The sequence below is a fragment of the Leptopilina heterotoma genome, unplaced genomic scaffold (assembly GCF_015476425.1).
Source record: "Leptopilina heterotoma isolate Lh14 unplaced genomic scaffold, ASM1547642v1 Lhet_15, whole genome shotgun sequence".
Classification (NCBI taxonomy): domain Eukaryota; kingdom Metazoa; phylum Arthropoda; class Insecta; order Hymenoptera; family Figitidae; genus Leptopilina; species Leptopilina heterotoma.
The window spans coordinates 1,027,930-1,043,481 of record NW_025110867.1 but is presented as its reverse complement, the minus strand read 5'-3'; the positions used below and the strand labels follow the sequence as shown (position 1 = coordinate 1,043,481).

The 15,552-nt window shown below is 27.8% G+C and overlaps 1 protein-coding gene across 1 annotated transcript in view; it reads right to left on the bottom strand.

The window, feature by feature from the left end:
* The window catches only part of LOC122498524 (hemicentin-2-like), a 331,240-nt gene that overhangs the window by 98,902 nt on the left and 216,786 nt on the right, over positions 1-15,552 (bottom strand). The window contains exon 2 of the mRNA XM_043606296.1: positions 1,103-1,241. Coding sequence (XP_043462231.1) covers positions 1,103-1,241 — 139 coding nt within the window. The remainder of the gene's footprint in view (positions 1-1,102; positions 1,242-15,552) is intronic.

Below are 15,552 nucleotides of genomic sequence, written 5' to 3'. Positions count from 1 at the left end.
TTTTATTTAAAAAAGTGAGTGAGATGTCTGATGCGCGCGAATTGTTGCTAGTTAAATTTTAAAAGAAGTGCTAGAATCGGGACCCAAATATATTAGCTAATTTAATTTTCATCAATTCAAGTAAAAACTCTATTAATATTCTATTAATACCTACAAATTATCTCTCACTGTTTTTGTTTTTCTGAAAAGGAAATGTATTCAATTAAATTTACCCTTTTTTTCATATATTTTTCTTTTCCCATAGTTGCGAGCAAGTAGGAAAAAAAAAGAAAAATTTCTGATTCTGTAAACATCCGATTTAAAAACGTCAATATATAGAAAACAAGGTAGGAGAACGAAGATCGTTGAATTCAATCAGTTGCTAGCTGGCGTAGTTTTTTAATTTTCTGGCATCGAGGACTCTTCGGTATAGCATACCAAAAGCTTTCAGTTTGAAGACTTTTTTCTACGCTTACATTCTCGAGAGTTTGTCTCGTTCCTTCTTCTCTTTTTTTCCCCTCACTCGCTGTTGATTTTCACAGTAGTACCGAGTTCGCTCCAGGAACAAGATTAGAAGTTTCTCGAATACGTGATGAATACGGAGAAAGTTCTCGTTTACGTTCCAGTCAGCAGATATCTTTTATCCCAGTCAACTATTCGCAAGATTCACCCATTTTCAGCGTCTGTAATTTTGTTCGCGTTCCACAATCCTCCCCGCCTGCTATACACCCCATGTTCCGTCCTTCCAAAAAAATACCTTACGAAGAATCTTTTACAGTAAATTGCAAAGCTGTCAGCTTAGGGAAATAAAGTTTTTCTTCTTCCATAAGATTGATGATTCAGGAAGCATCTTCTTTTTGTCACGGTTATTTTCATTTTTTTTAGCCCTCCGTTTACTTATGTCTTATTTTTTGTTCCTTTAGGTATTGTGACGATGTAATTTTTATCTTACTTAAGTGAAGTTCGAGTGGAAATAATAAAAGGGCTTTTATCTTATATTTTAAGAATATCAGTAATTGAAAAAGGGAATTGAATATTTTTTGAATATTTTAGTTTTACTATTTAACAAAAAAAAAGATTAAAAATCTTAGCGTGAAGAATAGGTATAAAATAAAGTTTTCACCTGTATATTGACACTGACGATCCGAGATCTTCACGATACCACAGTACAAGATGTACGGAATCCCCTTCATGATTTGTTGATATGTCACAGGGCAGGTATGTGGAATCTCCGGCCAGAGCAACAATATGCGATGTAGGAACTGTAAAACAAACGAATTTAAATTTTAATAATCGATTGTAGGGTTAAATTTTCAAATCTATTAAAAGACTGTTAATAGTTATATTTATTATTTCTGTGAGTTACAATTTATTATCAAAAAGTAGTAAGACATTTAAGGGTAGGATGGATGTATACACTGACAAGAATCATGAATATTCTTGACAGACCCCGTTGTGGTGACAAGGCTTTTCGATAAAGAACATCCAAACAGCAAGAATAAATGGATTCTACATATTTATAAACAAATAAATTTTGTTTTTTATATGTTTTTTATAACAAATTTTGTTTGGCTGATCTAAATTATGCAAATTTTTTTGCTTTTTATTTATAAAAAATATTTTCATAAGAAAATAATAATTTGCATCATTTCCATTTCTTAATTACAATATTGCCTCCATAAAATTCATAGTCTTTTAAAAATGAGGGAAAAAAAGTGTTTATAAATTCTATTTGTCAATTGCAAATTTTAATTAAAAATGAAATTGAAAATTTTTAAATTTTTAGAAAATAAAAGAAAAAAATTTATTTAAAAAAATGTTCTGTTACATCTTACATTTTTATTAACGAATTCCTTAAATTGCAAAATTATTCGAAAACATCAATAACTTCTTTTTTAAATAAATATTAAATTATTATTATTTTTCCACAGGAATTAAGATTTTTAAAAATGCCAAATTCAAACCTTTTTGAAATTAAACAACTTATAAAAGTATTATTATTATCTTATATTATTGTGACTGTAACTTCTTAAAAATTATTTTTATCATTTCAATTTGATTATTATTTTCTTGAATTTTTAACTGAAATTCTTCTCTAAATCAACTATTTTTTAATAATTTTTAAAAAAGTTCTTTGAGAATTTGCAAATAGGGTAAAAGTGGGTATTATCGCGGATGTGGGTATTATCGCGGTATTTTATATTTTAATGAATATTTCAAATAATATAAAAAATTTTTGACACTAAAAAATCACTCCTTGAACCTGACAACTAAGACATTATAATATGCATCACATTTTTGATTATTTTTCTATTAATCAATTTATTAAAAATGTTTTAAAATTTGTTGTCTGAAAAAAGTTCAAAATAGCTCACCTTGGTTTGAGATTCAACTCTACAGTGGTGTCAAAAATTATTGTTTTTATGTTCTATAAAACTCTAAGAGATGATTCTTTTTTTATATTTTGGTAAATTTATTGTTATTCTTCATAAAAAAAATTTGTTTAGTTAAAAAAAATTGATTTTTATTAAATATTTACAGTCACGATAATGGAGACATCTTTTTTTAACATGTGGGTATTTTCGCGGCTCCTTTCATAATAACCCTTGAAAGTAAGGTTAGCAGTGTGTCTCTAAAGTTTAAAACGTTGAAATTATAGCCGATATTATTTTTGCTTGTTTTAATTTATATTTTAATAAAAGTACTTTGTATGTATATAAAAAAAAATTAATTTTCAACTAAATAAATGTTGAATTAACATTGTTTTTCCACTTTGCACAGTAACTGTTAAACACATTTAGACACAATAAAAATTTCATTTATTTGAACGTTCAGAATTTTAGTAAATCTTATAACAGTTACAAAATACAAGCAAGAAAATAAAGAGTAATGGAAAAGATAAAAAAATTAAAGTAAGTGAGATCTGTATATTTAAGGAAAAAAATTTTAATAGCTATAAAAAAGGAATGTCAATTGATGAGAATTGACTATACGTTAGAAATATTTAGTAATAATTGCTTTATAATATTTTATCAGAGTATTATTTTATATTCTGAGACTAATTAAATTATTATAATAAAACCAAGTATCTTTCTTCTTGTGATACTAGTTTACTATTGAATTCGTCCATTTATTATAAATTATAATACTTAAAATTTTTTTTAATTCAAGTTCTTGAGATATTTATATTTTTATTTTTAAAAACTATATTATTATTCCTTTTAATTTTTTACATTCACTACATTTTAATTAAGTAACTATTACAAAAATCCAAAAAGCAATAAATAAATTATCCGCGATATTTACCACGCGATAATACACTCATCCGCGATATTTGACACGCGAAAATACCCTCAAGCCATTACAAGTCCCGCGAAATTACAAGCAAAGGAGTCTTCTATTTAATCATTTATTTAACGATTAAAACTATTTTCTATAACATTGGCAATTTTTTTTTAAAGAAAAGAAAGCTTAAATATTCATTTAAAAAAAAACAAAGCCATATACATTTATTTATAATTTTTAAACTATACTTGGATGTATGACGTATACAAAATTCCTCGATAATACCCACATTTACCCTACATTTCTTTAAAATTCAATCTTACGAAATATCGATTATTCGAAAGTTCTTCAATTAAATACATTGTAAGAAAAATTTTGAAAATTTTCCGAAAAAAATTTAGGAAGCAAATTCCACTAATTATTTAGAAAAATTTACTAACTTAAATAAGGGAATTTTTCTAAAAAATTATCGAAAACTTCCTATGAATTTAGAAACATTCTCATGAAATAGTGTAGAAAAAACGCCAAAAATTTGAAAAAATTCTCTTTTAGGAAAATTTCCTTAGGAAAATATAGGAAAATGTCTAAGAATTTGAAAAAATTCCCATATTTGGAAAAATTTCCATGTTACTACCATGTAACTTCAAATTATTTAAAAAAAAAATAAATTAAACTTTTTCAAAGAAATTAATTCTTCAAAATTGTCAATTAACCCTTAAACCGCACCCTGGGTGTGCGACACCCATATTCTAGCTTTTTACTCTAATATTTCGGTTAAATTCGTAAAAATTGAACATGTGTCGTTATTGGACGATACATTTTGTACTTAAGTTTATGTTCCGTGAGGGACATTAGTCTCCCAAGTGTCTTTGTGTATTTGATAACTTTATGAATTTGTCGGCGAAAAATTTCTGCTTGTTTGACACCCAGTTTTTGGTTTAGGGTAATTTCAGTAGTTTTAAAAAACTCTTTTTTAATTATTAAAATTAAATAAATCATTATGAAACTTATTTTCCTTCAAAATAGATGTACTGAGCTATATAAGATAATTTTTCCAAAAGATAATATCCTATTCCAGCTTGGAGAACACACTTAAAAGTTCCCGGGTGTCTCACACCCAGTGTGCGGTTTAAGGATGGATTCGGCAGTGTGTGGTTTAAGGGTTAAAAGTACAGAAAATTCAAATTTTCAAATATTTTAATTTGAAACATTTTCAAAATTATTCAATTCTTTAAATACAAAAGTAAGTAATTTATTGAATAATTGAATGTTTTTTAAAATTTAATTCTTATAAAGAATTTTATCAACAAATTTTTAAATAATTGAATTCTTTTGACGAATTTTAATCAAATTTTTAAAAATAATTATATTTTTCGAGGAATTCGATTAAAATTGTACTAAAAATAATTAAAATTCTGCGATCAGCTTTATTAAGAAAATAATTTAATTCCTTTTTAGTTTTTATTATTTATGAAAATAATTTGTAAATGTTTGATGTTTATAAACGTTTTTATTAAAAAATTCAATTCTTTTAAGAAATTTATTATAAAATAGTAGATATTAAAAATCATTGAAATCAGGAAATTTTTTTTAAATAATTGAATTTTGGAGAAGAATTCTGTTATTTATAAAGTTAATTGTTATTTTGAAGAGAATTTTTTTAAAATTTTAAACATAATTGAACTTTTGTAAGAAGAACTTTATTACTTTTGAAAATAATTGAATTTCTGCAATCATTTAGGTATAACTTCTCCAAAATTCAATTCTTTAAAATGTTTTTAACTAACATTATTCTATAAATCCATTATTTTTAATAATTAATTGAATATATATTGACAAATTTAACTAATTTCAAGAAGAATTTGAATTATTAACATTTTGCAAAAATCTAAGTTTTTTAAAATTTCTAAGTACCTAAATTCATTAAAAATTGAAATTTTTTAAAGTTTAAAATTAAAGCCTTTTGAAGTTTATCTAGTTATGCGAAAATTGTAAACACAATTCTTTTAAAAGTCAATTAATATTGAAATATGTAAGTAAAATTATTCATTAAGTAATTTATAAGTAATAATTGTATGATAGTTTTTCAAGAATGAAGTTATTTAACAAGAAATTACTGTCAGAAATAGAAAAATTTAATAAGGTTTTGTATTGGAATTCGTGGTGATTTCATAGCAAAAAAGACACAAAAATTCAGAATTTTCTTATGAATTCTAAAAATTTAATTTTTTTCAGTACTTTAAAAAAAAATATCTGACTTTTTCTAGAATCCCCTGTCTCAGAATATATGACTATTGTGGTTATAATAGTAATAATCTATATTCCAATTCATATTTTTTATTTTTATGAAAAAAAAGTTTTTAAAGTTCTATTTTTTTAAAATAGGTAATTTTATTTAAAAATGTATGTAAGAAGTTAGCCGCACGCTTTAGCGCGCGAATTGTTGCTAGTAGTAAATAACTATCAAGTCCTAAAGTACAAAGAGTCTTTAGAGGCGCAGTATTATATCAAAAGCAGAAATCATTCCTTAAAAGTAATTTGCGAATTCTTTCCAAATAGGTGAATTAAGAGAATAAATTTACCTTTTTTACAACGAAACGTCAGTTCCAACAATAAAATACAAAATAAACTCAGTGGGCAATTTATCACCAGTTAAAAAACTCGGAAAGTCACTGATCTAATTCCCCTGTAGAACGCTACTTGTATTTTTAAGCCTACACGACCCTTTTCATGTAATTTCCAATGGCTCAAAGTCTTAAAATAAAGCTGAAATGACTGTGCATAAAATTTTATGGGCAGTAAGTTCTCTTTAAAACAATAACCTGAACCTGCAGGTTTTTCTCACGTCCAACTATCTTTACTTATGACGATATAGTGAAGGAAAAAAAATTGTCAAAAAATAAGTTCTAATAAAAGTATTTTTATTTAAAATGCATTATTGACTAAAAAAGAAAGTAGAATAAAAAATTTCAGATTATTTTTTCTACAGACATGTTTTTAATAACAATTTCCCGTGATTTAACAATTTAGTGAAGTGGTTTCTATATTTACATATATATATATATATATAGAGAGAGAGAGAGATAGACAGATTGTAGATGAACGCACGTGGTGAGATTCGACTAAATCAACATGCTCAGCCAAATAACAGTCAAACTCCCAGGCTAGAATGATGAATCGCAATTGGTTAAACAAACTGCACTTGCAATTTCTGTTTACAGCACCAGCAATCTCGTTGGCAATTTGAGTAAAAATTTTTGTACTAACAAACAAACCTCGAAACTACTTGCCCTCGCTTCTGTAATTAAGAAGCAGAGGTACGCTTTAATGGAGAAGCTTGTACTACACCTCGACCCTTTCTCGCAAAATAGTATTGTATATTGCACTTGCAAAGCAACAAGGAAATTTTGAATTAACTTGAAATGCAAACTTTCATTTCGTCGCATGAAATATTTGTTTATATGGAAATTGAATTTTCCATTTTGCTTTTCCAATTGTTCTCTCCGCAATATTGTTAAATTCAACAAAAATTGCTTTCGAGTGACACTAAAGTCAAATAAAATCTATAAATTTATGTTTACTTTGAAAATCAAAAGCAACATTTTATTAAATTATTGTATTTGTTATTTAATAACATTTCGCATATGATTAGTGGTGATATATGAAATTCTTTTCTTCACAGTTTGAAATTAAGTAACCGTTATCAAGATTCGCGGTAGAGAATCGTCGCCAAGTAAAAAGTAAAAACCGCGAATATTATATATTCTCAAAATATCGACTGTTTATAGATAAAATCTAATAACTCAAGTAAATCATAACTGATTTTGATATTGAGATGTTAAGATTCTATTAAGTTTATTCAATATTTTTGATAGTTTTATAGAAATTAAGCAAAGAAAACTGAATAATAGCGACTTTTTGCCATTTAGACTAACCTATAAAGCCTGAACTACTATATGAATTTGCAAGATACTCTGGAAAATTACTAAATGGGTTAAAATCTCGATATGTATTTCAGGAAATTTCAATACGTTATAGGTATTTTTTGAAATATTTGGATTTTTCTCAATAAAAATTGGATTTTTTGAGATTTAGACAAACGTAGAGACTAAACTACTTAACGGATTTGTAAAATTCTCTGGAATTTATTAAATTGGTTGCTTTAAATAGAAATTTTTTATTAAGACAAATAATTGGATTTCATTAGTTGCTGATGTTAATCATTAAATTAAATTTTATATTTGAAACAATTCAATATTAAAACTTTATAGTTATATATTTTACTTGGTAAACTTTTATTTCACTAATTGTTTGGACAATTGCAAAATCTTATGGCGGAACTGTTTGCATCAAAAATGTTTTTGTTGAGATTTTTCCATTAAATTAAAATGCTTTGTGGGAGAGTTCTTTAAAATTTTTAAATTTGACAGTTTGAGACTACGTAACCGTTATTTCTGCTTTAATTCGAAATGATCCGTAGGAGAGTTCATCGTCGAATGGTCCCATCTCGATCAAAGAGGCCTATTTATAGCAGCCATAAGCGATGCCTACCATATAACGTGACAAATGCTTACCACCAATCTGTTTACCTCTACTTTCGCTAGCTGCAGACTGATAGCAAGTGTTTTAACTAGAATTGGATTATTATTATTATTATAGAACTGGATTATTTTTATAAACTGCAATGGTAATTTAGCTGTATACCAAACAGCTTTCAGTAAAATAGTAGACATCTGTTACATTTTCTATTCACATTTCTTGTTTATTAATTTCTACCTTGGTCCCAAAGCTTTATGCTCTTTTAACAAATCCATTATTTATAACAATACATAAAACTCAACAATATTATAAAAATAATAAATTTTCTGGTTATTGTTTTGTTTATCCAATCACTTCGCCTAATGGGAAAATGAAAGTAGCTCCAAAAGCCGAGGTTGATGGACAATTGGATGTGCTAAACTCGAGCTTATGTTGGAATGCGCGACGTAACAATCAGTAACCAAAATGTGTCTTGACATTATGCGATTGTACAAGTGACGTGTATAATAAATGCGTGCGGTGCTATGATACACAGTTGCTCATGTTTCATGTCACCCACGACGTGCACGTACCTACATCCGTTTAATGACCTCGTGTCACTCGAGCATCATCAATGTTACAGAGGAGAGAATAACCGAGTTGAAGTAAATTCCGTCATCCGTACAGGAGGATTAGGATTTTTCTATTGAACCACACTATTTAAATTTTAATTCTTCTTTTAATAATCCTCATTAAATGACAAATAATTAATTGCCAAGCCTCTAAATAACATTAATGCACACGATGCACACAGTGAGTTAATGGGCAAGTTAACAACAATTCCTTTGATGAGCGGTAAATTTGAATGTACGCAAAGTATAGACAATTTAACTGTTAAGAAATGGTGAATTCATTTACGAATATGCGGTAAGTATGAAATTTTATGACTTTTGAAAATTAGCATACTGATCGTAAGGGTCTTCGAATGAAAGCAGTCATAAATGTAAATCGATACTTTGCTCTCTACTCAAAACGTTGTGCTCCTCATATCATCGTGAATCTTAAATTCCCTACCATTCTCTTTCTCGCTCACTCTGACATTGCTTCTACTATTTCCCCCTTTTGCTATTCTATTTTCAAACCCTGTTCCAATTCACGTAAACATGCCAACCTTATGCAGCAGCATAATCTAAATGCATTATCGAAGGGACGCAAACGCTTCTGCTGTTTTATACTCGAGTCATTTAATGAACCGGTTTGAATTTTGAAGCTTCGCTCGTAACAAAAGCATAATGCCCAGGAATGTGCTTTGAGAGCTTTGACGACATGTACAGAAATGATTATAGGCTAGCGATAGTTAGAGCAGAATGTATTTATGATATGCATAGTCATGGATACATTTTAATTATCAAGTTAACCAGTTGTTAATATTTTGTGCATTAAATATGTTTAATTTAATTTTATATGACGCTTTAGAATTATGTAAAATATGTAAATATATATTTATTTTTGTTGTTCTATAATTTAGACCAAAAAATCATGATTTTTTGGCCTAAACTATATGGAAAAATTAAAACAATTCCTTTAACGTATTCAACAGCAAAGCTGTCCTCTTCAGAAACTATAATTTTATTAAATACATTTAAACAATAGGTTTAATTTAAAATTAACTTTTTAATTAAAAATTAAGTAATAATAATTAATAATATTAATTATTATCAAACAATATTGATAATTAAGTTGAGTGCGATATTTTAGCCAAATTCATTGAAATTAGTGATTATTGAAATTATTATTTGTTTCAGTGAATTTGTTTCCAAGATACACTACTGGGAAATAACCAATTTTGTATTTCAAAATCTAAATAAAAATGAATTAGTCATGTCTTACATAAAGATTATATAAAATCCATAAAATTCTAAAAAATGATACAAAATTATATAATGTTTCATAATCTATACTAACATAAACTTATAACTTTACTCAAAAATTTCTTTCCATAAATAAAAGATGAAAATGAAGATTTTAGTATTAGGTTTCAGATTAAAAATGAGAAATTACTGTTACTTTCCAATAAGCCAATGAGAAATTTTGATGATAAAGGATTTAAATTTTGATGAGGTATTTTTTTCTTCCAAGTAACTATTTTCTCAAATCTTTGTATATAGATTTTATAATATTTATATAACACATGACTAATTACTTTTTATTTAGATTTTGAGTTAAGAAATTCGTTACTACCCTGTAATATATCTTGGAAACTAATTTGCTGAAATAAATAATTTTAATAAACAATAACGAAGGAGAATTAATTTATAAAAAGTTTGATGAGATGTTTATAATAATAATAGTGGAATAATAATACTAACTGCATAATAATTGTAGAATTCTTATTACTTGAATAATAACAAATTTTTAGAAAATAAATATATTAACCCCTTGGCTGTCAACGAGATTTGCACTGCTTGGGCCAAAAGTGTGTTGAAAAAATTTTTAATGGATTTTTATGAAACTTGGAACCCTAAGGTTTCTGGGGTCGCTGATTACGAATCTGAGATCAATTTTTCGAAATTCAAAATGGCTGATCCATGATGGCGGAAATTTTTTCAAAATTCGTCGAATTTGCTTGAAACTGGTTACTTGGGGGTTTTAAGGGTCGCTGATTACGAATCTAACATTAGTTTTCCAAAATTCAAAATGGCGAACGACAAATTAAAAAATTAATTATAATGGCTTGAAACTGAATACTCGGGAGTTCTTAGGGTTGCTGATTACGAATCTGACATTAGTTTTTCAAAATTCAAAATGGCGGATCCAATATGTCGGAATTTTTTTTTAATTGGTCAAATTCGCTTGAAAATGGTTACTTGGGAGTTTTCAGGATTGCTTATAATAAATCTCACATAAGTTTTCCAAAATTCAAAATGGCGGATCCAATATGGCGGACAACGAAATAAAAAATTTATCAGATTGACTTGAAACTAAATATTTTGGGATTTTCAGGATCCGCCATTTTGAATTTTGAAAAACTAATGTCAGATTCGTAATCAGCGACCCTTAAAACCTTCGAGTAACCAGTTTCAAGCAAATTCGCCGAATTTTGAAAAAATTTCCGCCATCTTGGATCCACCATTTTGAATTTTTAAAAACTGATTTGAGTTTCGTAATAAGCAACCCTTAAAATCCCCGAGTATTCAGTTTCAAAGTCAATCTGATTAATTTTTTATTTTGTCGTCCGCCATATTAGATCCGCCATTTTGAATTTTGGAAAACGAATATCATATTCGTAATCAGCGACCTCGAAAACCCCCGAGTAATCGGTTTGAGGGACATTTAAGAAGTTTTTAATCACCTTTTTTAAGTTGAGCATATATGCGTCATGAACACTTATGTCACTTTTGGAAATGTAATATAAAAGGGTATAGCCGGATAAGTATGCAAAAAGTGCCCCCGCATGTATTTTATTCATAATTTATCCATACATTCCTACCCACTTAAAGATAACATTCTGAAATTTTGAACTCAAAATTCGCTTTTTTGGGGGAGTTATGGAGGGGGAAAGAAAAATCAAAAAATGCGTTTTTCTCGAAAACTACTGAACCGATTTTAATGAAATTTAAATATGTTATAAATGTCAACAAAACAGTTTTAAGAAAAATTTTTCAAATTTTTTTTTCAAAAAAATCCAAAAAAAATTTTTTTTTGAAATTTTCAAAAAAAAATTTTTTTTTTTTTTTTAAGAGCGACACCCGCCATTTTTTTACTATTTACTCGTTAAAGTGTCTATTTTCAGAAAAAAATTTTCCTCAATTTTTTTTTGAGGTGCGTGATAGTAAAAATATAAAAACCACAAGTGGGTTATGGAGTTATAGAGGGGGAACGAAAAATCAAAAAACTTATTTTTCTCGAAAACTACTGAATCGATTTTAATGAAATTTTAAGAGGTTGTAAATATAGATAAGACGATTTTAGTAAAAAAAAATCAAAATTTTTTTTTCAAAAAAAGTCAAAAAAATTTTCTTTTTGATATTTTCAAAATTTTTTTTCAGGGTTATTTTTTGAAGTAAACACTTTTTCTTTTATTGTAAAAAGTACCTTATAATGTCCCCTTTAACATATATTTTTATCAAATTTTTAAGAAATTTAGTTTTTGAGTAAAATGTCAAAAACCATGGTCATGCTATTTGTCACGTACGGTAATGCACATATATGCATATGGGCAATTTCATGTGATAGGGTATAGCCGGATAAGTATGGAAAAAGTGACCCAAATATATTTTTCCTATTCATTCTACCCACAAAATAACTTTTTGAAATTTTTAACTCAAAATTTTGAGTTTTTTGAACTTATGGAGGGAAAAAATCAAAAAACGCATTTTTCTCTAAAACTATTGTATGCATTTTTATCAGCTTTGGATTTGTTGAAAAGACAATTAAAGAGATCAAAAAAAAAAATTTCAAAATTTTTTTCAAAAAATTCCAAAAAACTGTTTTTTAAAAAATTAAAAAAAAATTTTTTTGGTTCTATTAAAGTGACATTTTTATGTATTTTCTCATTTTAGTCTCTTATGTGATCTAGTTAATAAAAAAATTTTGCCTGACATGATTTCAGTGTGTGTCATGGTGAAAAACCACATAAAAATGTACCGGGTAGGGTTTTTGAGTTATTTACTGTGACACACACTGAAATCATGTCAGGCAAAATTTTTTCATTAAGTAGATCACATAAGAGACTGAAATGAAAAAATACATAAAAATGTCACTTTAATAGAACCAAAAAAATTTTTTTTTAATTTTTTAAAAAACAGTTTGGAATTTTTTGAAAAAAATTTTGAAATTTTTTTTTTGGATCTCTTTAATTTTCTTTTCAACAAAGCCAAAGCTGATAAAAATGCATACAATAGTTTTAGAGAAAAATGCGTTTTTTGATTTTTTCCCTTTATAAGTTCAAAAAACTCGAAATTTTGAGTTAAAAATTTCAAAAAGTTATTTCGTGGGTAGGAATGAATAGGAAAAATATATTTGGGTCACTTTTTCCATACTTATCCGGCTATACCCTATCACATGAAATTGCCCATATGCATATATGTGCATTACCGTACGTGACAAATAGCATGACCATGGTTTTTGCCATTTAATCAAAATCTGTATTTATTAAAAATTTGGAAAAAATATATGTTAAAGGGGACATTATAAGGTACTTTTTACAATAAAGGAGAAAGTGGTCACTTAAAAAAATAACCCTAAAAAAATTTTTTGAAAATTTCAAAAAATTTTTTAAGCTGTACATTGTACCCACTTGCGGTTTTTATTTTTTTTCACTATCACGCACCTCAAAAAAAAATTGGGAAAAATTTTTTTCTGAAAATAGACACTTTAACGAGTAAATAGTAAAAAAATGGCGGGTGTCGCTCTTAAAAAAAAAAAAAAAATTTTTTTTGAAAATTTCAAAAAAAAATTTTTTTTGGATTTTTTTGAAAAAAAAATTTGAAAAATTTTTCTTAAAACTGTTTTGTTGACATTTATAACATATTTAAATTTCATTAAAATCGGTTCAGTAGTTTTCGAGAAAAACGCATTTTTTGATTTTTCTTGCCCCCTCCATAACTCCCCCAAAAAAGCGAATTTTGAGTTCAAAATTTCAGAATGTTATCTTTAAGTGGGTAGGAATGTATGGATAAATTATGAATAAAATACATGCGGGGGCACTTTTTGCATACTTATCCGGCTATACCCTTTATTTGCATTTCTAATATGAAGTCGATTTTAAATAACATGGAAGACAGGTTCGAATTTTAATTTTTAATAAATTTTTTTTAGTAATTTAATTTTTGACACTGTTGGCACCGACTTTTTTTTTACACCGACTTTTGAGAGGGCCTTTATGGCCCTCTTTACGTTAAAAAAAAGGTTGAATTTCATCTAAATTTTGATCTAGGCCCTTGGAATAAGGGCTTAATGAGGCCTCTTTTGACCTGTAGTAATCTACAGGTAAATAAATGGGTTTAATTTGACCTAACTTCATAGGGTAAGAGAAAATTTGTGGATTTAGTATGGCCTCTTTTGAACTAATTTTAAGGTTATGTTCGCCTCTCCATCTATGTCTGTGACAGAAATAACTTTTGATCTGATTTTGAGTTTATATTCGGAAACTTCATATTTATGATTATCGATGAAATTATATTTGAAAATTTATTCGTTAGATTAACAGACGTTCATTAAACTTAGAATCTCTTATTATATTAATTTGCTTCCTTCGTTCGTTCGTCGTTCGTCGTCCAAAATATATATAGTAATAGTGCGCAGTAGTGTTCTATGAGTATTACGCATTTGCAGTAGTGTTCTGGGAGTATCACGCATGCGCAGTAATGTTCTGGGAGTATTACACATGCGCAGTCGGGTTCTATGAGTATTACGCATGCGCAGTAGTGTTCTATGAGTACCACGCATGCGCAGTAGTGTTCTGGGAGTATCACGCATGCGCAGTAGTGTTCTGGGAGTATTACACATGCGCAGTAGTGTTCTATGAGTATTACGCATTCGCAGTAGTGTTCTGGGAGTATCACGCATGCGCAGTAGTGTTCTATGAGTATCACGCATGCGCAGTAATGTTCTGGGAGTATTACACATGCGCAGTAGTGTTCTGGGAGTATTACGCTTGCGCAGTAGTGTTATATGAGTATTACGCATTCGCAGTAGTGTTCTATGAATATTACGCATGCGCAGTAGTGTTCTGGGAGTATGACGCATGCGCAGTGGTGTTCTATCAGTATCACGCATGCGCAATAATGTTCTATAAGTCATTTATGTTATGTTTGTGATAAATATATTTTTTTAATAATTGAATTTATTTATATTATGATTAAATTCTTCGCATTAATGCAGTTAAACATTTGACAATTCTGACTAATTTTAGTAGAAACGAAATTTTATTTAAAATTATTCATATTCATTTTTTCTCAAAACCCTCCAATGTTAGCCGTTGTATAAGTTCTTTTTTTCTTTTTCCGTATAAAATTTTTCTGTACAACGTTGCCCAACTCCCACGACGTGGACGTATTGGATGGGTGCATGGTGTTTTTAAATTATTATATATTATATATTTACATAATATTTAAAAACCCTTCGGGAGTTTTATTTTTTGGCGCAGCCTTAAGTGGTAATGTTGAAGGCGCTGCCGTAATAAGGCGCAGCCATTATACTTGGCGCTGCCTATATTGAAGTATATCATGTTTAAAGTGATGCTATTATACCTAGTGCTTCCTTTAATATTTAAAACTTTTATTTTATTGTAGTCAAATTCAATTATTCTATTTGGCGCTGCCTACACTGTAAAAAATTTCGGAATTTTTTCCGATAAAAAACTAGGATATTTTTCCGAAATTAGGTGGAAATTACGGTTTTCCGAATATTTAGTAGGAAATATTTCCGAAATTAGTAGGAGAAATACTTTTTCCACCGAAAAATAGAAATTCTTCTTCAATATTCGGAAAATTTTCCGAAAATGATGGATTTTTTTCCAATATTTGTCGGAAATATTTCCGAGGAAAGATGGAAAAATGTTTCTTCCACAGTAAAACGGAAATTATTCCTCAATATTCGGAGAATTTTCCAGACCTTACGGATTTCTTTCCAATATTTACAGGAAATATTTTCGAGGAAAGTAGGAAAAATATTTCTTCCATAGTAAAACTATATATAAAGTATATCAATAAATTATTTTTTTCACATTTAATTTATAATTATTAGTTAACATTTTTTCACTAATTA